Below are 19,584 nucleotides of genomic sequence, written 5' to 3' on the forward strand. Positions count from 1 at the left end.
TTCAGCCTCTGCAAGGTAGAGGTCTGTTCACTTCAAAACAGCTTGTCAACAGGTTTAATGACAATGTCAGGGTTGGACCTGAGAGAACGGAGTGCTGCAAGTTCAGAGGGAGGTAGGTTAAAGGGAGTGACGGGAGTGGAGAAATTGGGATGGCTGATGTCACGCCAGCAGTTCCCAATGAAAACATCAAGAGAGGGTAAGAGGCCAGAGAGAGGGGGTCCAGGTGGAATTAGAAATCTGAAGACAGGAGAAAGGGTCCACTGTGCAGGTGGGGTAGCCTCCTGGCCAAAGAAGTGGGTGCGGAGGCAAAAGAAGAGCTTGGCATCATGTCGAGCTCGAAATTAGTTGAGGCGGGGGCATAACGGGATGAAGCTGAGGCCTTAGCTGAGGACTGATCGTTTGGGGTCAGAGTGGGGAAGGTCAGAGGGGACAGTGAAAACACCAGCGTGGTCCGTGCCCCTGGGGCCTACCTGCCTCTCTCCGCCGCACTCCCGGACCACAGCAACCCTTTCCGCTTTGCCAGATTTTCCAGGCTTCCCTCCCCCTCTGCTACTCTGCTCTAACCATCTCCTCTGCACCCATCTTTTGTTTCTACACTTGTCCCATTACCACCTCCTTTTGCCTTGTACCATCATCCCATTTGTCATTTAATCACTCTTGTCCTCCACCCTATCACAGATCTTTTCCCTTTTGTTCTTTTCTTGCCTCCCTTTCCTCTGATGAAAGGTCATCAACCTGAAACATGAACTCTGATTCTCTCTCCACAGAGGCTGCCTGACCTGCCGAGTGTTACCATCATTTTCTGTTTTTTATTTCAGATTTCCAGCACCCGCAGTTTTTTGCTTTTGTTTTGATAAAGTAAATAAGGAGAAACTGTTTCCAGTGGCAGAAGGGTCGGTAACCAGAGGACACAGATATAAGGTAATTGGCAAAAGAACCAATGATGAGTAGAAATTTTTAGGCAGTGAGTTGTTATGATCTGGAATGCACTGCCTGAAAGGGCGGTGGAAGCAGATTCAATAATAACTTTTAAAAGGGAATTGGATAAATATTTGAAGTGGAAAAGTTTGCAAAGCTATGGGCAAAGAACAGGGGAGTGGGACTAATTGGATAGATCTTTCAAATAGCTGGCACAGGTACGGTGGGCCGAATGGCCTCCTTCTGTGCTATGATTAATTTGCTTCTTTGAAATTCTGACTGTTGCATTAAGCTACTTGCAGTTGTTTTCTCCGTGTATTGGATTATTGCGATGCTGATCTTCATTGCAGCACCCCAAAAAAACAAAAACTGAGCAGTATCCAGGCTGCAGCTGGAGAGGTTAACAAACCCAGAGAGAACCCCAAAATTTCTCTTGGACTTTTGACCACCAGCAACAATGTGCATTTATATAGTGCCTTTAACATAGTAAATCCTCTACTCTACATAAACTTCAGCTCATCCAAAACTCTGCTGTCGGATCCTAACTCGCACCAAATCCTGTTCATCCATCACCCCTGTGCTTGCTGACCTACATTGACTCCCGGTTCAGCAACGCCTCGATTTTAAAATTCTCATCCTGGTGTTCAAATCCCTCTGTGGCCTCGCCCCTCCCTATCTCTGTAACCTCCTTTAGCGCTACAACCTTCCAAGATCTCTGCGTTCTTCCAACTCCGGCCTCTTGTCCACTCCCTTCGCCCCACCATTGGCGGCTCTGCCTTCAGCCGTCTAGGCCCCAAGATCTGGAGTTCCCTCCCTAAACTTCTCTCTCCTCCTTTAAGACGTTAAACCTACCACTCTGACCAAGCTTTTAGTCATCCCTCCTAATAGCTCCTTCTTTGGCTCGATATTAATTTTTGTCTGATTACAATCCTTGGGACGTTTTCCTATGTTAATGGCGTGAGGAAACACCAGAGCAGACTTTACGTGCTGCAACGTGATTATATCAGATTATAAACAGGGTTTGAGCCTGTCCCAAATCGAGTGCAACACTGCTCACTATAGACTGCACAGTTCAAAGAAAATCTAATTTGCCCAGTTTACTCAAAATCACCCAAAAAAGGAAAAAGTAAACTGTTTCCCTGCCAAGTAAACAGGAACACTACAAAGTTAGGGCACGGGCTGTGACTCTCAACTGAGAGAGGCAAGGGACAAAGTTGAAAGTAGCTCAATTAGATTAATTGGGAGACTTTCCAAGCTCCAACAATTGCAGTCATTAACTAACTGGTTCTGGAAATAGAAGTACTGTTGCAGTTTGTTACAGTGGTGCAGGCACAGAAAGCTTCCCTTCTCCCAAGGACACCAGTTCTACCCTTGGTATAAAAATATCCAACTTATGGGTAGCATAGCACACTGATAGTGTGATGCAGGACTCCATGGACTGGTACAATGCAGCTCTGTCCCCCTCCCTATTTCCCCACCCATTGAGTTCCCGAACTCATCCACCCTCTCAAGGACTGGGCCGTTACGATTCAGACTTCTCGTACCCAACATAAAGGTCAGTTCCCATAATCAAGCCAGCACTTCCTATGAACTATGCGCAAAGTCATCTGGGATAGTGTGACCCGGCAAACAATAAACCGTTTATTGTCTTTGGATTACATGTAGGATTTCCACTACACACCCAGGTCACTTCCAAAGATGAATAAAATCAGTCTTGCCAGACACTACTGTAAGAGACTAAAATAGGTTTATTCACAGATAAAGTCATTCACAGAGGCAAATAGAAACAGCAATTTGTTGAAGTCAGCAACGTAGCAGCTTCCAACCAGCTCATGAAAGGGTTCAACGGACAAAGCCATCAGCTGTATTCCTTTGGTTCTCCATCTTTTTAGAAATGTGTGCAAAGAAAGCCAAACACTTTTCAGAATGGGAGTAGCTCCCACACAATCCCTACTAGTTCCAGTCTTTCTCGGGACTTTGTAGGCGGCCCCCGACCGAACCATATCTGTCTCGCCACCTGTTGCGGTTATTTCAAAACCATAACTAGCTGGTGCATTAAAAGTGTTGAATTCGGATATCCATAAAACCTTTGAAAAACAGTGTCACCTTGAAGAAGGCAGTCTACTCAAAAAATGGACAGCAGATTCCACAAAGCATGCACAAAACTACACTGAAGATAAGAATATAAGGAATAGGAGCAGGAGAAGGCCTTAAGGCCCCTCGAGCTTGCTCCGCCATTCAATAAGATCATGGCTGATCTTCGATCTCAGCTCAACTTGCCTGCCCCATCCCATATCACTTAGTGTCCAAAAATCTATCGATTTCAGTCTTGAATGTACTCAACGCCTGAGCATCCATAGCCCTCTGGGGTAGAGAATTCCAAAGCTTACGTCAGATACCGAGAGTTCAATACTGCAGAAAACATAGAGAAGTATAGAAAGTGCAGGGGTGAAATTAGAAAGGAAATTATGAAAGCAAAGAGAGGGCATGAAAAAATATTGGCAAGTAAAATCAAGGAAAACCCAAAGATGTTTTATAAATACATAAAGAACAAGAGAATAACCAAGGAAAGAGTAGGGCCTATTAGAGACCAAAGAGGTGAACTATGTGTGGAGGCAGAAGATGTTGGTATGGGTCTAAATGAATACTTTGCATCTGTCTTCACAAAAGCGGGGGGGGGGGGGGGAAGACGATGCCGACGTTAAGGAGGAGGAGTGTGAAATATTGGATGGGATAAACGTAGTGAGAGAGGAAGTATTAAAGGGTTAAAGGATTTAGCATCTTTGAAAGTAGATAAATCGCCAGGCCCGGATGAAATGTATCTCAGTCTGTTAAAGAGAACAAGGGAGGAAATAGCAGAGGCTCTGACCATCATTTTCTAATCCTCCGTGGCCACAGACCTGGAGGTTACAAGAAGGGGCGATGAGGGTAACGCATTTGATGTAGTCTACATGGATTTTAGCAAGGCTTTTGACAAGGTCCCAAATGGCAGACTGGTCAAAAAAGTAAAAGCCCATGGGATCCAAGGGAAAGTGGCTAGTTGGATCCAAAATTGGCTCAGTGGCAGGAAGCGAAGGGTTTTTGCGACTGGAAGGCCGTTTCCAGTGGGGTTCCGCAGTGCTCAGTATTAGGTCCCTTGCTTTTTGTTGTATATATTAATGATTTAAACTTAAATGTAGGGGGCTTGATCAAGAAGTTTGCAGGTGATACAAAAATTGTCCGTGTGGTTGATAGTGAGGAGGAAAGCTGTAGACTGCAGGAAGGTATCAATGGGCTGGTCCGATGGGCAGAAAAGTGGCAAATGGAATTCAATCCAGACAAACGTGAGGGGAGGGCAAACAAGGCAAGGGAGTACACAATAAATGGGAGGATATTGAGAGGTGTAGAGGAAGTGAGGGATCTGAGAGTGCATGTCCACAGATTCCTGAATTTAGCAGGACAGATAGATAAGGTGGTTAAAAAGGCATACGGGATACTTTCCTTTATTAGCCAAGGCACAGAATATAAGAGCCAGGAGGTTATACCAGAACTGGATAAAACACTGGTTAGGCCACAGCTTGAGTACTGCGTACAGTTCTGGTCGCCACAAAGAATCATAGAAAGGTTGCAGCACGGAAGGAGGCCATTCGGCCCATCGAGTCCCTGCCAACTCTGCAAAAGCAATCCAGCTAGTCCCAATCCCCCGCCCTATCCCTGTGGCCCTGCAATTTTTTCCTATCAAGTACTTATCCAGTTCCCTTATAGGAACAATGTGATTGCACCAGAGAGGGTACAGAGGAGATTTATAAGGATGTTGCCAGGGCTGGAGAATTTTAGTTATGAGAAAAGATTGGATCGGCTGGGGTTGTTTTTTTTGGAACAAAGGAGGCTGTGGGGAGATTTAATTGAGGTGTATAAAATTATGACGGGACTAGAAAGAGTGGATAGGGAAGACCTATTTCCCTTAGCAGAAGGGTCAGTGACCAGGGGGCATAGATTTAAAGTAACTGGTAGAAGGATTAGAGGGGAGTTGAGGAAAATCTTTTCACCCAGAGAGTCACAAACTGTAGAAATACAGGGGCCTGTCAGTGCGAACAGCACGGTGTGCGGACGACACTGTGTGAACGGAGAGTTTGGTACGTGTGGGAGTTTAAGGGTTAATCTCTTTAAAATCTAGTGCATATTGCTTTCAACTGTTTAAGTTCAATTGCTATTAACTGTTTAAGTTCAATTTTAAAGTTTAAATTTTTAAGTTTCTGTCAGGCTTCAGCAGAGAGAGCTGCTGTAGCAAGTTAATTGGTTAGCTAGATTAAACTGGTACTTGAAGGTGGGGCAGGCCTGACTCATCTGAGTCACAAACTGTAGAAATACAGGGGCCTGTCAGTGCGAACAGCACGGTGTGAACGGAGAGTTTGGTACGTGTGGGAGTTCGGTGAAGTGGGGGAAGGAGGTGCTGCTTTGCCTTGCTTTTCCTAACTTTTTCCCCAGAGCGGCAGTGGACCTGAGAGTAGAAGACTGAGATTGGGGAATAAAAGCAGCAGCAGACCTGCAAAAAGAGACTACTACTGTGCGACGTCACAGGTGAGGCAGGAGAGTCCGAGAGGTGAGCACAGTATAAAAGGAGAGACCGAGAGCGGGAGGAGAGTCTGAGAGTCTAAGGCAAGTCATGGCAGCACAGCTCGCACCTGTGATATGCTCCTCCTGCACTATGTGGGAAGTCATGGACACCACCAGTGTCCCTGGCGACCACGTGTGCAGGAAGTGTGTCCAGCTGCAGCTACTGGCTAACCGTCTTTTGGAGCTGGAGCTGCGGGTGGATTCGCTGTGGAGCATCCGCGATGCTGAGACTATCGTGGATAGCACATTCAGTGAGGTGGTCACACCACAGGTAAAGATTACGCAGGCAGAAAGGAAATGGGTGACCGCCAGGCAGAGTAAAAGGACTAGGCAGGTAGAGCAGGAGTCCCCTGGAGCCATCTCCCTCTCAAACAGATATTCTGCTTTAGATACTGTTGGGGAGATGGCTTATCAGGGGAATGCAACAAGAGCCAGGTTCGGGGCACCACGGGTGGCTCTGCTGCACAGGAGGGGAGGAAGAAGAGTGGCAGGGCTATAGTGATAGGGGATTCAATTGTAAGGGGAACAGATTGGCGTTTCTGCGGCCGCAAACGTGACTCCAGGATGGTATATTGCCTCCCTGGTGCTAGGGTCAAGGATGTCACGGAGCGGCTGCAGGGCATTCTGGAGGGGGAGGGTGAACAGCCAGTAGTCGTGGTCCTTATTGGTACCAACGACATAGGTAAAAAAAAGGGATGAGGTCCTGCAAGGTGAATTTAAGGAGTTAGGAGATAAATTAAAAAGCAGGACTTCAAAGGTAGTGATCTCAGGATTGCTACTGGTGCCACGTGCTAGTGAGTATAGGAACAGGAGAATAGACAGGATGAATGCGTGGCTGCAGGGATGGTGTAGGAGGGAGGGATTTAGATTCCTGGGATATTGGGACCGGTTCTGGGGAAGGTGGAACCTGTACAAGTGTGACTGGTTACACCCGAGCAGGACTGGGACCAATGTCCTCGCGGGGGTGTTTGCTCGTGCTGTTGGGGAAGGTTTAAACTAGAGTGGCAGGGGGATGGGAACCTGAGCGGGGAGTCAGAAGGGAATAAAATTGAGAGCAGCAAGAGAGGGGAAGACCCTGGGGAAATCTACAATACAAATAGTACAAACAATTGTTCAAGAACAAGTGAGAGGGAAAAGCGTAGAGCAGCAGAAAGAAAGTGTACTTTAGGCACGACAGATAAAATAAAAACTAGATGGCGTAAGGCGATTAACCCAGCATCAAAGCTGTGGCAGGGGGTTGGGAACCTGAGCACGGAGACAGAGGAAAGCGTGTCAGGAAGGGACAGAAGGTATGGAGTAAAAGGTAAAGTGTTAAAAAAGGAAAAAAGCAGGAGCTAAGTGTCACAAAACATATTTGAAAGTTCTTTATCTGAGTGCACGTAGCATTCGTAACAAAATGGACGAGTTAACGGCACAAATAACTACGTATGGGTATGATCTTGTGGCCATTACAGAAACATGCCTGCAGAGTGACAACGACTGGGAATTAAATATGCCAGGGTATTTAACAATCAGGAAGGACAGGCAGGAAGGAAGGGGTGGTGGGGTGGCTATGTTAATAAAGGAAGGAATCACTATAATACAGAGAAATGATATTGGGACAAAGGATCAGGATAATGAAACAGTTTGGGTAGAGATAAGGAATAATAAGGGGAAAAAAACTAGTGGGCGTAGTATATAGGCCTCCTAATAGTTGCAACTCTGCTGGAAGAAGTATTAATCAGGAAATAGTCGGGGCATGCAATAAGGGAAGAGCTATAATTATGGGGGATTTTAACTATCATATTAACTGGACAAATCAAATTGGGCAGGGCAGCCTTGAGGAAGAGTTTATTGAGTGTATTAGGGATAGATTTCTTGAGCAGTATGTAACTGATCCGACAAGGGGGCAAGCAACCTTGGACCTGGTCCTGTGTAATGAGCCAGGATTAATTAATAATGTCCTAGTTAAGGATCCCCTTGGAATGAGTGACCATAACATGGTTACATTCCATATCCAATTAGAGGGTGAGAAGGTTGGTTCTCAAACAAGCGTACTGAGCTTGAATAAAGGAGACTATGATGGTATGAGAGCAGAATTGATTAAAGTGGACTGGGAAAATAGATTAAAGGGTAAGACGGTACATGAGCAGTGGTGTTCATTCAAGGAGTTATTTTACAACTTTCAAAAAATATATATTCCACTGAGGAAAAAAAGGGTGTAAAAGAAATGACAGCCATCCGTGGCTAAGTAAAGAAATTAAGGATAGTATCCGACTAAAAACAAGGACATATAAGGTAGCCAAACTTAGTGGGAGGATAAAAGATTGGGAAGTCTTCAAAAGACAGCAAAAAGTAACTAAAGAATTGATTAAGAAAGGGAAGATAGATTATGAAAATAAATTAGCAAAAAATATAAAAACAGATAGCAAGAGTTTCTACAGTTATATAAAAAGAAAAAGGGTGGCTAAGGCAAACGTAGGTCCCTTAGAGGATGAGACCGGGAAATTAATGGTGGGAAACATGGAGATGGCAAAAATGCTGAACAAATATTTTGTTTCAGTCTTTACGGTAAAGGACACTAAGAATATCCCAACACTGGACAAACAGGGGGCTCTAGAGGGGGAGGAGCTAAATACGATTAAAATCACTAAGGAATTGGTACTCAGTAAATTAATGGGACTCAAGGCGGATAAATCCCCTGGACCTGATGGCTTACATCCTAGGGTCTTGAGGGAAGTGGCAGTGGGGATTGTGGATGCTTTGGTAATAATTTTCCAAAATTCTCTGGACTCGGCAAAGGTCCCGGCAGATTGGAAAACTGCTAATGTAACACCCTTATTTAAAAAGGGTAGTATGCAGAAGGCTGGAAATTATAGACCAGTTAGCCTAACATCTGTGGTGGGTAAAATTTTGGAGTCTATTATTAAGGAGACAGTAGCGGAACATTTGGATAAACATAATTTAATAGGACAAAGTCAGCATGGCTTTACGAAGGGGAAGTCATGTCTGACAGATTTGCTTGAGTTCTTTGAGGACATAACGTACAGGGTGGATAAAGGGGAACCAGTGGACGTAGTGTATTTAGACTTCCAGAAGGCATTCGACAAGGTGCCACATAAAAGATTATTGCTCAAGATAAAGAACCACTGGATTGGGGGTAATATTCTGGCATGGGTGGAGGATTGGTTATCTAACAGGAAGCAGAGAGTTGGGATAAATGGTTCATTCTCGGACTGGCAACCAGTAGCCAGTGGTGTTCCGCAGGGGTCGGTGCTGGGTCCCCAACTCTTTACAATCTATATTAACGATTTGAAGGAGGGGACCGAGTGTAGCATATCAAAGTTTGCAGATGATACAAAGATGGGAGGGAAAGTAGAGAGTGAGGAGGACATAAAAAACCTACAAGGGGATATAGACAGGCTGGGTGAGTGGGTGGAGATTTGGCAGATGCAATACAATATTGGAAAATGTGAGGTTATGCACTTTGGCAGGAAAAATCAGAGAGCAAGTTATTATCTTGATGGCAAGAGACTGGAAAGTACTGCAGTACAAAGGGATCTGGGGGTCCTAGTGCAAGAAAATCAAAAAGTTAGTATGCAGGTGCAGCAGGTGATCAAGAAGGCCAACGGAATGTTTGCTTTTATTGCTAGGGGGATAGAATATAAAAACAGGGAGGTATTGGTGAGACCGCACCTGGAATACTGCATACAGTTTTGGTCTCCATACTTAAGAAAAGACATACTTGCTCTCGAGGCAGTACAAAGAAGGTTCACTCGGTTAATCCCGGGGATGAGGGGGTGGACATATGGGGAGAGGTTGAGTAGATTGGGACTCTACTCATTGGAGTTCAGAAGAATGAGGGGCGATCTTATTGAAACATATAAGATTGTGACGGGGCTTGATCGGGTGGATGGGGTGAGGATGTTCCCAAGGATGGGTGAAACTAGAACTAGGGGGCATAATCTTAGAATAAGGGGCTGCTCTTTCAAAACTGAGATGAGGGGAAACTTCTTCACTCAGAGGGTGGTAGGTCTGTGGAATTTGCTGCCCCAGGAAGCTGTGGAAGCTACATCATTGAATAAATTTAAAGCAGAAATAGACAGTTTCCTAGAAGTAAAGGGAATTAGGGGTTACGGGGAGCAGGCAGGAAATTGGACATGAATTTCGATTTGAGGTTAGGATCAGATCAGCCATGATCTTATTAAATGGCGGAGCAGGCTCGAGGGGCCGATTGGCCTACTCCTGCTCCTATTTCTTATGTTCTTAGAGTGATGGGGATCTGAAACTCACTGCCTGAAAGGGTGGTAGAGGTATTTAAAAAGTACTTGGATGTTCACTTGAAGTACCGTAGCCTACAGGGCTACGGGCCAAGTGCTGGAAATTGGGATTAAGCCAGATAGCTTTTTTTCGGCTGGGTTGGACACAATGAGCCGAATGGTCCCCTTCGGTGCTGTAACTTTCTATGATTCACAACCCTCCAAGTGAAGAAATTTTTCCTCATTTTGGTCCCCTTAACTTGAGATTATGAGCCCGATATTAGGAGGGCGGCGGGTTCGCAGCAGGGGGGTCGACCAGGCGCATGGGTAACGCACCCAGTGAAATTGGGGTGCTCCGCACGGAATCGCAGGCTAATTGGATCCACTTACCTGTGCTTCGGGATTTCGCGCTGGAAAGCTGCGCAGCGGGCGGACTGCGCAGCATAGGCTGTCAGCTGGAGGAGCACTATTTAAAGGGGCAGTCCTACACTGACTGATGCTGCAGGAATTAGGAAAAATTACAGCATGGAGCAGCCCAGGGGGAAGGCTGCTCCCAGGTTTAATGATGCCTCACTCCAGGTATTATTGGATGGGGTGAGGAGGAGGGGGAGGTCAGAGATCTCCCCCCCGGTGAGCGGGAGGAAGCGGCCTGGCCAAGAAGGCCTGGCTCGAGGTGGCAGAGGAGGTCACCTGCACCACCAACATATCGCGCACCTGCATACAGTGCAGGAGGTGCTGCAATCACCTAAGTAGGTTAGCCGAAGTGAGTACACTTACTCATTCCCCTACACTCCGTCTGCCACATCACCGCCCCCACCCCACATCTTCTTCTGCACTGCCAACACTACTCTGTCACATCACCCCTCACACCCACTCAAACCTCATCCTCATCTTACCTGTACTTACTCACCTCGCCAGTACTCATCCCACCACTACCACTCAACCCAATCCTCATACAATCCCATGGCTCTATCTCATACTCACCCTCTCATGCATCTCTTTCACGGTCAGCCTCATTCAACCTGCCACTACCTGTGCTGCAGCCACAGGGCATGCATTACATATGTGCAGTCAGAAGCGTAAGGCAAATGTGTCGTGAGCATGAAGGGGATGCACAAGGGTGTTTGAGGGTTTGTCATGGTGTTTACCTATATTTCATTTCTGATCAACTCACATCACATATTATATTGGCACCACTACTGCCACGTCTTTGCGAATCTTGTCTGGTTTGTGCAATAATGCCCTTTCCTGAGGATCACAATGAAGACCCACAACTGATGCCACCCATTGTGTCACGGCAGAGTGGGTGTAGGTGTATTTGCAGGGCTCTTTTGTGCAGACAACTGAGAGACGTTGGCGATGTCCCCGGTAGCACCCTGAAAGGATGCGGAGGAGAAGTTGTTGAGGGCAGTGGTGACTTTGACAGCGACAGGTAAGAAGATGGTGCTCGGGCCAGCCGGGAGCAGCTCGGCATGAAGGAGGCTGCAGATGTCCATGACTACATGTCGATTGACTCTGAGCCTCCGTGTGCACTGCTGCTCAGAGAGGTCCAGGAAGCTGAGCCTCGGTCTGTGGACCCTGTGGCGAGGGTAGTGCCTTCTGCAATGCATCTCTCTCTGCCGTTGCATGTGTCACAGCTCTGTGTTGTGGGGCTCCACGTGTCAGAGGTGGACGGCGAGGCTGGTGATGCTGTTCGTCCTCCGAGGAGGTCATGACTGCAGCTACGGCGGCCCCCATCCAGAAGATGTACATTTGAGGGGGTCCGCAAGGTAGGTAAATGTATCTGGACACCAGGGTAAGTGTGCAGGTTTGTGAATTTTATTGTTATGCGGAGGGTGGTGGAGGCCAAACTTTGTCCAAAGTGACAAGAGTGGCCTCCTGCAATAAGTGAGGGTCTCCCCCCTACACCTGTCAAATGGACCTTTGCAGCTGCCACAGGCTGATGGCTGCAACACGTCCATTTGAACTGGGAGTGTTTCCCCCAGTACAGGAAACAGTCCCAGTTGTTTGCAAAATCCCACCCCTCCTAAAATGTTATGTTAATCAGGTCTCTAAACGACCTGAAATACCTTAATGATTACTTTAAGTGGCACCCCCCCCGGGGGCTGCGCGCGCATGTCAGCGCGTCACTGGGGAACCCGGAAGTGGGCGGGTTGGAGCCGGGCTCCAGACCCGCCACGGGAATCCCCGATTTTCGCAGCCCCCCCCCCGCCACGAATGCACCCACTCGGGGGTGCGAAAATCGAGCCCTATGACTCTCCAGCCAGGGGAAACAGCCTCTCAGCATCTACCCTGTCAAGCCCTCTCAGAATTTTATACATTTCAATGAGATCACCTCTCATTCTTCTGAACTCCAGAGAATATAGGCCCATTTTACACAATCTCTCCTCATTGGACAACCCTCTCATCCCAGGAATCAATCGAGTGAACCTTCGTTGTACCCCCTTCTAAGGCAAGTATATTCTTGTTTGACAAGTACTGTCTCTGTTATCCAGAGTAGATTTTGTTACAACAACTTGCATTTATATAACTCCTTTAATTTAGAAAAAACATCCCAAGGCGCTTCAGGGGCATAATCAAAAAATATATCGACAGCGAGCCAAAGGAGGAGATATTAGGAGGGGCAACCAAATGCTTGGGCAAAGAGGTGAGTTTTAAGGAGGGTCTTCAAGCAGGAGAGAGAGTTGGAGAGACAGAGGGGTTTAACGAAAAATTTCCAGAGTGTGGGACGAAGGCACAGATGGGGGGAGGGAGGGATGCAGAAAAGGCCGGAGCAATCGAGGGCCTGGGGGGGGGGGGGGGGGGGTGTATACAGAGATAGGGAGGGGCAAATTCATGAAAGGATTTAAACACAAGGATGAGAATTTTGAGGGACCGGGAGACAATGTAGGTCAGTAAGGACAGGGGTCAAGCAGGACTCGGTGTGCGATAGGATATTGACAGCAGAGTTTTGGATGAGCTGGAGTTTACAGAGGGTGGATGATAGGAGGCTGTCCAGGAGAGTATAGGTGGTGACAAAGTGAATGGGGGATTCAGCAGCAGATGGACTGAAGTAGGCGCGGAGGGGGGGGGCGATTGTACCATTAATGTCTCAATTAATAACCCAATGCTAAACTGTTCGTAACACCTGGGTGGACTGCGAGTCTTCCCTTGCCTGTTGAACGAAAAGGCGATAAAGCTTCCACTTTACCCATCTGGCCCTAATTTTATGCATTTCTTCCAAAGTGGACTTCAGAGAAAAAAGAAATTCAAAGTCACTATTTACATAGCAATGAGCCATTGGTGGTGGGAATCCCAAGTCTCACAATTTTCCATATTTCACCTAGCCATGCTACACTTAATATCGTTTAAAGCAGTTATAATACTTACCAGCTGTGAAATCCCTTAAAGAAACGTCAAAACATTGAAGCACTACAGATACTTAATGTGACATCCACTGGAAGCTTGGCACTTTCCAACTATCAATGGTGCTTGGTGGAATGAAAGGGTAATGGGTCTCTGCGGCAATTAAAAACAAACCTGACTCTTAAAACTAGCATTACTCCCAACTAGAGATAGAGACTGCAGTGTTTGTTGTAAAGGAACAGCAGCAATACTTTAGGTTGAAGGATTTGGAACCTTCCAAAAATTGTCAGATTTACAAACTCTTTGCAAAATAAAAAAGACAAATACATGCACACTGTTTATCTAGGTCAGGCAGTACAGGCGCTGAGTGGTTTGTATCGTTGGCATTAAATGAGCAGCAACCCTTTTAAGTCAGTCATTCCACTTAGCCAGGCTGTTGCTACAAGGATTGTAAAGAAAATCTACGCTTTACATTCCATAAAACAGACTTGTGCTTGCTCTCCTGTTAACGAGACCCTCTAGAGAATTCTTTAAACTAAATACTCACACTATCAAATCCGCCAAGCTCATGAACAAGTCTGTACAGCTTGAATAGATTCAAATCCCTGTATCCGAGCACAGGGCGTTTGTTGATTGGAGTGCCTGCAGTAAAGAAAACTGTCAATATAAAAACACTGTCCTAACTAAAATTTAACAAATTTTAGTTGCTAATTAAATGCTTAACATATTCGATCAAAAAAATTAAACATAAGATGAGTAAAATAGTGAATGAACATTTCTTCCTTTCTCTCCCTCCCCACATCCCCACTGATCCCTCCTCCAGCCTCCGCAGACGAGGTTCTCTCTACAATCGCTGCCAATCTGTCCCACCCTGCAACCAGCTGACAGAAGACCTGCTGTCACTGGGTGGGGCGGAGGCACAAGTTACTACTGACAGCAGGTGATCAACCAAACAACTTTCAGCAACTGATCATGAACCATGCTGTTCCACATAAACCCAATATCAGTCACAGTCATGGGGCTCAATGGTTCCAGTTACAGGGTGCTGGCCAGTCAGGCCCCTCTCACCCCCAGGTCGTGTTCAAACCCAAGCCTGGCCTCAGTACGTGGGTTTGCCCATGTCCAGCTGGTCTCAGGACTTGCATAGGAAGAGGCTAACCAGCAAAAATGGTCAGTGCTCTTGCAGAAGCGCAATTTCTGCTGGACTGATTGGCAGCCAAACCCCAGAAGCAGATTCTCGGGGTAAAGTATGGTCACGAGGTGGGAGGTGGGTGGGGGGGGGGGGAAACCGCAAATAATTAAAATGAACACATTAGCTCACATTCTGACCGTTTCAGTTCTGACTTTGCTGCCAGCGCACAGGACACGTTTCAAAGTAAAAAAAACAAGACAAGGCCCTCACCTCGATCCTCCATGAACTTGTACAGTTGTTGCAGGAAATTCTCCCTTTCCTCTGGAAAAGGCTCTACCTCTTCCTAATTTTTTTTGGTGGTAGGAAGCAGGGTGGGGAAAGGAGAGAGGAAAAAAATATATTAAAATTTGCTTCTGAGATTCTATAATGACGTACCTGAAACCATGGACAGAAACAAACAATGCCTTGCACAGAGGTAGTAAGGGCACTGTCCTACTGACAGTGAAAACTACAGATTCATCCAATTTTAATTGCTAATTAAGTCCTTCAAAGATTAGATCAAAGAAACTAAACAAAAATAAAGGAAGAAAGACAGACAGACTTGCATTTATACAGCACCTTTCATGACCCCACGACATCCCAAAGCGCTTTACAGCTAATGAAGTAGTTTTGAAGTGTTGCAATGTAGGAAACATGGCAGCTAATTTGCACACAGCAATGTGAAACAATGAGTAAACATTTCTCCCTTTCTCCCTCCCCACCGATCCCTCCTCCAGCCTCCACAGGCACAGTCCTCTCCACAATCGCTGCCAATCTGTCCCACCTGCAACCAGTTCACAGCAGGCCCGCTATCCTAGGGTGGGACTGAGGCACAGGTGACCTTCTACCATTGTCCTTTTACCTAAAGGAACAAGTGTCTGAGGTGAGGGAAGTTGTTTCTGAAGTTTATTTTAAAAAAAAGAAAAGCTTTTGTCAGATTTCAAAGCTGTAACGAAGTGTTCAAAAAAAACACCATAAAGTTTCACCAGTTCTGATGAAATGTCATCACCTGAAACATGAACTCTGTTTCTCTCTCCACAGATGGTGACTGACCTGCTGAGTGTTTTCCACATTTTCAGTTGTTATTTCAGATTTCCAGCATTTGCAGTATTTTGCTTTTGACCATAAAGATTATCTTGGGGGATAAGGCAAGAGTTAGCAGCTGCTTTTTTTTATAAAGTCTAGAAAATGATGTTAAGTAAACCTAGCACTGCAGCTCTATATAATGTTAACTTTACTTCCTTTTTAAACATATATCTTGTGAAAGTTGCAAATTAAAAGTTGTTGGTCCCACGTTGGAGACTCCTGCTCTCAAACATGATCTCATTGCTGCAACTAAAATTTATTTAAAAAGTGACTTTTCTATAAATCAAATTCAAGTATTTTTGGAATTAGGTTATTTTGAGAAAAAAAGCCATGGCAGAAATTGCCCTCGAGTCGATTTCTCCTCCTCCTATCCCCCCACCCCCTAGGTAATTAAAAAAATACTGAAATCAAACGGGAGGGGGAGAGAAAATTGATTTGTAAAAGAGTTGTAAAAAAATAACACATGCCAAAGGAGCGGGCAGACAGGCTATCTGGTCACAAGATCAGTCTAAGAGGTCTTGCTTATCATTCTCACAACCAGCCCAGATTAGGAAATTATTGTAAGAGGAACAATGATTGTGATTATTCTGTCCCTCTATGATGTTGCATATTGATACAATTTGCTGCTTGCTATCTTCAATTTTTTTTTAAAAAATCTATATTTTGGATTATTTGGTACCCAGCGAAATACAAAAGTTTGTCTCAACGCACCAATGATGAAAGGAATTGGTTTGACCTGGGCCACTGAATGTGTTTACAGAAATGTAACAGATGATAGTGCATCGTTAATTTAGAAAATTTGCCACCAGCTGGTGATTGTGAGGGACTGAAGGGCTATGGACCGATTCAAACAGATGGGCTTAAGAACAACAGGTGGATTTAGATAATAAGGCTATGCATGGGTGAGCAGAAGTATTTATAAGTGATGACCAAGGCTGACCACTCACTAAGTATACAATCAATGTGATTGTACTGAGATGCATCTCAGGGATATGTAACCTTTGGAATGTTAAGTGCAATTCTGGGCATTCTTCCTTCAGAGGCATCAGTCCACCAGAGCTGGTACAGAGGCTGGTTCGGAGACTTGGGCTTCAGGTTCACATATATTGGCTCCCAGTCCAGCAAAGCCTCAATTTTAAAATTCTCATCCTGGTGTTCAAATCCCTCCATGGCCTTGCCCCTCCCGAGCTCTGACACCTCCTCCAGCCCTAGAACACCGCCCCCACCCTGAGATCTCTGCGCTCCTCTGATTCTGGCCTATTGCGTATCCCTGATTTTCATCGCTCCACCATTGGCGGCTGTGCCGTCAGCTGCCTAGGCCCTAAACTCTGGAATTCCCTCCCTAAACCTCTCCGACTCTCTATATCTCTCTCTCCTCCTTTAAGAGACTTCTTAAAACCTACCTCTTTGACCAAGCTTTTGGTCACCTGCCCTAATATCTCTTCATGTGGCTCAGTGTCAAATTTTGTTTGATAATCGTTCCTGTGAAGCACCTTGGGACGTAGTAAAAGTGCTGTATAAATGCAAGTTGTTGTAGTTATTGTAAGGAAGAAAGACTCAGAAATGAACTTGTTGATTCATAGAATCATAAAATCTTACAGCACAGAAGGAGGCCATTCAGCCCATCGTGCCAGTGCTGGCTCTTTGAAAGAGCTATCCAATTAGTCCCCACTTCCCCTGCTCTTTCCCCATAGCCCTGCAAATTAGATAAGTTGAAAAGAGACAAGATCCAGGTTTGAAATAATAATTAATTATAATAATGAAACTAATAAACTAGTAAAAACATGTAAAATTAAGAAGCTTCAAGAAAAAGCCATGAGAAGAGTGGATATGTGGGGCAGATTCACAGCTCAAGCATTTAACTGTGCATTTAGCACCTTTAAACAGCTGGATATTCAACTGGTTTGGAACAGAGCTGATGGTTCATACGGGCAAGTTCAGACAGAGATGATTGAATGCTGTGTGCAACACGAACAGCTGGGCAATGTCATTCTAAGGTAGGCAACTGGTCACGGTCAAGTTATGTAGGATGCAAGTAATGAAAATTTTGCTTCATTTTTCACATTGGGAATGGGCCAAAAAATTTTGCTCAAGAGATTAAATGGGTTCCAGAACAGGTTGTACAAGGACTCCTGAGGGTGGGATTGATGGGTCAAACAAGCTCTCGGTCTGGGATTTCTTAAAGTACAGGCAAAAGCATTTTTCATTCAATAGTTTAAAAATAAGTATTAAAAAGAGCAGATAAAGGTAGGAGGGAACTGGAAAAACAAAATCAGCAGAATAAATCATGCATTGCAACGAACAGTAGAAATGCAGTGGATACCAAGGGATACTGTGCAGCCCACTTTATCTCTTAGATCATGTTTAAAACTATTATACAAACAAGCCCGTGAAAGGAGAGAAAGAAATCCAACATCCTTCATACGTAGGATTTTACACTGCAGAAACAGGCCATTTGGCCCAACTTGTCTATGCTGGTGCTTATGCTCCACACGAGCGTCATCCCACCTTACTTCATCTCACTCTATCACCATATCCTTCTATTCCTTTCTCCCTCATGTGTTTATCTAGCTTCTCCTTAAATGCATCTATGCTATTCACCTCAACTACTCCTTGTGGTAACGAGTTCCACATTCTCACCATTCTCTGGGTAAAGAAGTTTCTCCAGAATTCTCTATTGGATTTATTAATGACAATTTTATATTTCTGGCCCCTAGTTTTGGACTCCCCACAAGTGGAAACATCTTCTCTACATCTACCCATCAAACCCTTTCATTATTTTGAAGATCTCTATCAGGTCACCCCTCAGCCTTCTCTTTTCTGACGATTAGAGCGCCAGCCTGTTCAATCTTTCCCGGTAGTTATAACCTCTCAGTTCTGGTATCATCCTTGTGAATCTTTCTTGCACCTGCTCCAGTGCCTCTATATCCATTTTGTAATATGGAAACCGGATCTGTGCACAGTACTCTAAGTGTGGATATGGATATATCTGACGGTTCATACAAAAAGACTGCAAATAACTGTTAAAAATGCAGATGGAATTTTTTTTTTTGTTTAGTACTCCACCGGCAGATGTCTGGAAATATTCAAGCCAAATAATCGAGCTGGAGATACCCAACTTCACCGAAAGATGCATTCACACACCACAGGTATACTGCCAATGTGAGGCAGAAAGAATTCACATTGTTGCTAAACTTTGAATGCACATCAGGTGACAAGGCCTGAACGTACTCTGAAGTGAAGTGGAGTGAGACTATCTCCTCCTGAGAGGTGACCTGATAGAGGCCTTTAAAATTATGAAGCGGTTTGATACGGTAGACGTAGAGATGTTTCCACTTGTGGGGGAGTCCAAAACTAGGGGCCATAAATATAAGATAGTCCCTCATAAATCCAATTGGGAATTTGGGGGAAACTTCTTTACTCAGAGTTGTTAGAACGTGGAACTCGCTACTACAAGGAGTAGTTGAGGTGAATAGCATAGATGCATTTAAGGGGAAGGCAGCTAAGTACACAAGGGAGAAACAAATAGAAGGATGTGTTGATAGGCTTTGATGAAGTAAGGCGGGAGGAGGCTCGTGTAGAGCATAAACACTGGCACAGACCTGTTGGATCAAATGGCCTGTTCCTGTGTTGTAAAATTCAATGTAATTCTATGCAAAAACGTATTCACTGCGAACAGCTGTTGTGGAGGCCACTGTGTGCCCAGCTGAAATCACTCAGTGTTTTGCCAGTCCAGGAAGTGAAGTGGGAACGATGACAAATTGGATCTTCAATACTGAAAGGGTTAACTCACAACTCAATATCTGAAACTTTTAAGAGGAAAAACAATTCACCATCGCAAAATTGTTTCTCCCCTCCCCAAAACAAAACCCTCACCTCCTCTTCACTGCTCTCATCTTCCTCGTCACATTCCTCTTCTTCACTGCTCGAGCTCTCTTCCTTCAGCTCCGTCTTCCAATTGTTCGGGATGGCTCCACTCTTCAAGAACTCTAAAGCCTGATCCAAAGCTGAAAACAACCCCGCCAAAAGTACATTTTACTGATGATCACGTTTAATAGTTAGAACAATTCGCTGTGCAAATCAGTTACAGTAAAGTGATAGCTCAAGAGGGGGATGAGCTTTCCATTTATTTTGGTCAGTGCTGGAGAATGAAACACTTCGCTGTGTTTCGCACTCAGTGATAGCATCGAGCTCTCCAAGTCAAGCCAGGTACAGAATGAAACTGGTTAC

The 19,584-nt window shown here is 45.2% G+C and overlaps 1 protein-coding gene across 3 annotated transcripts in view; it reads right to left on the minus strand.

The window, feature by feature from the left end:
- arid4b (AT-rich interaction domain 4B) overlaps window positions 1-19,584 on the minus strand; it is a 147,091-nt gene that overhangs the window by 58,001 nt on the left and 69,506 nt on the right. For all 3 annotated transcript variants that reach the window (XM_067984117.1, XM_067984115.1, XM_067984116.1), the window contains exons 12-14: window positions 19,231-19,361; window positions 14,500-14,572; window positions 13,645-13,739 (exon numbers count right to left, since the gene is read on the minus strand). In XM_067984117.1, coding sequence (XP_067840218.1) covers window positions 13,645-13,739; window positions 14,500-14,572; window positions 19,231-19,361 — 299 coding nt within the window. The remainder of the gene's footprint in view (window positions 1-13,644; window positions 13,740-14,499; window positions 14,573-19,230; window positions 19,362-19,584) is intronic.

The sequence above is a fragment of the Heptranchias perlo genome, chromosome 5 (genome assembly GCF_035084215.1).
Source record: "Heptranchias perlo isolate sHepPer1 chromosome 5, sHepPer1.hap1, whole genome shotgun sequence".
Taxonomy (NCBI): domain Eukaryota; kingdom Metazoa; phylum Chordata; class Chondrichthyes; order Hexanchiformes; family Hexanchidae; genus Heptranchias; species Heptranchias perlo.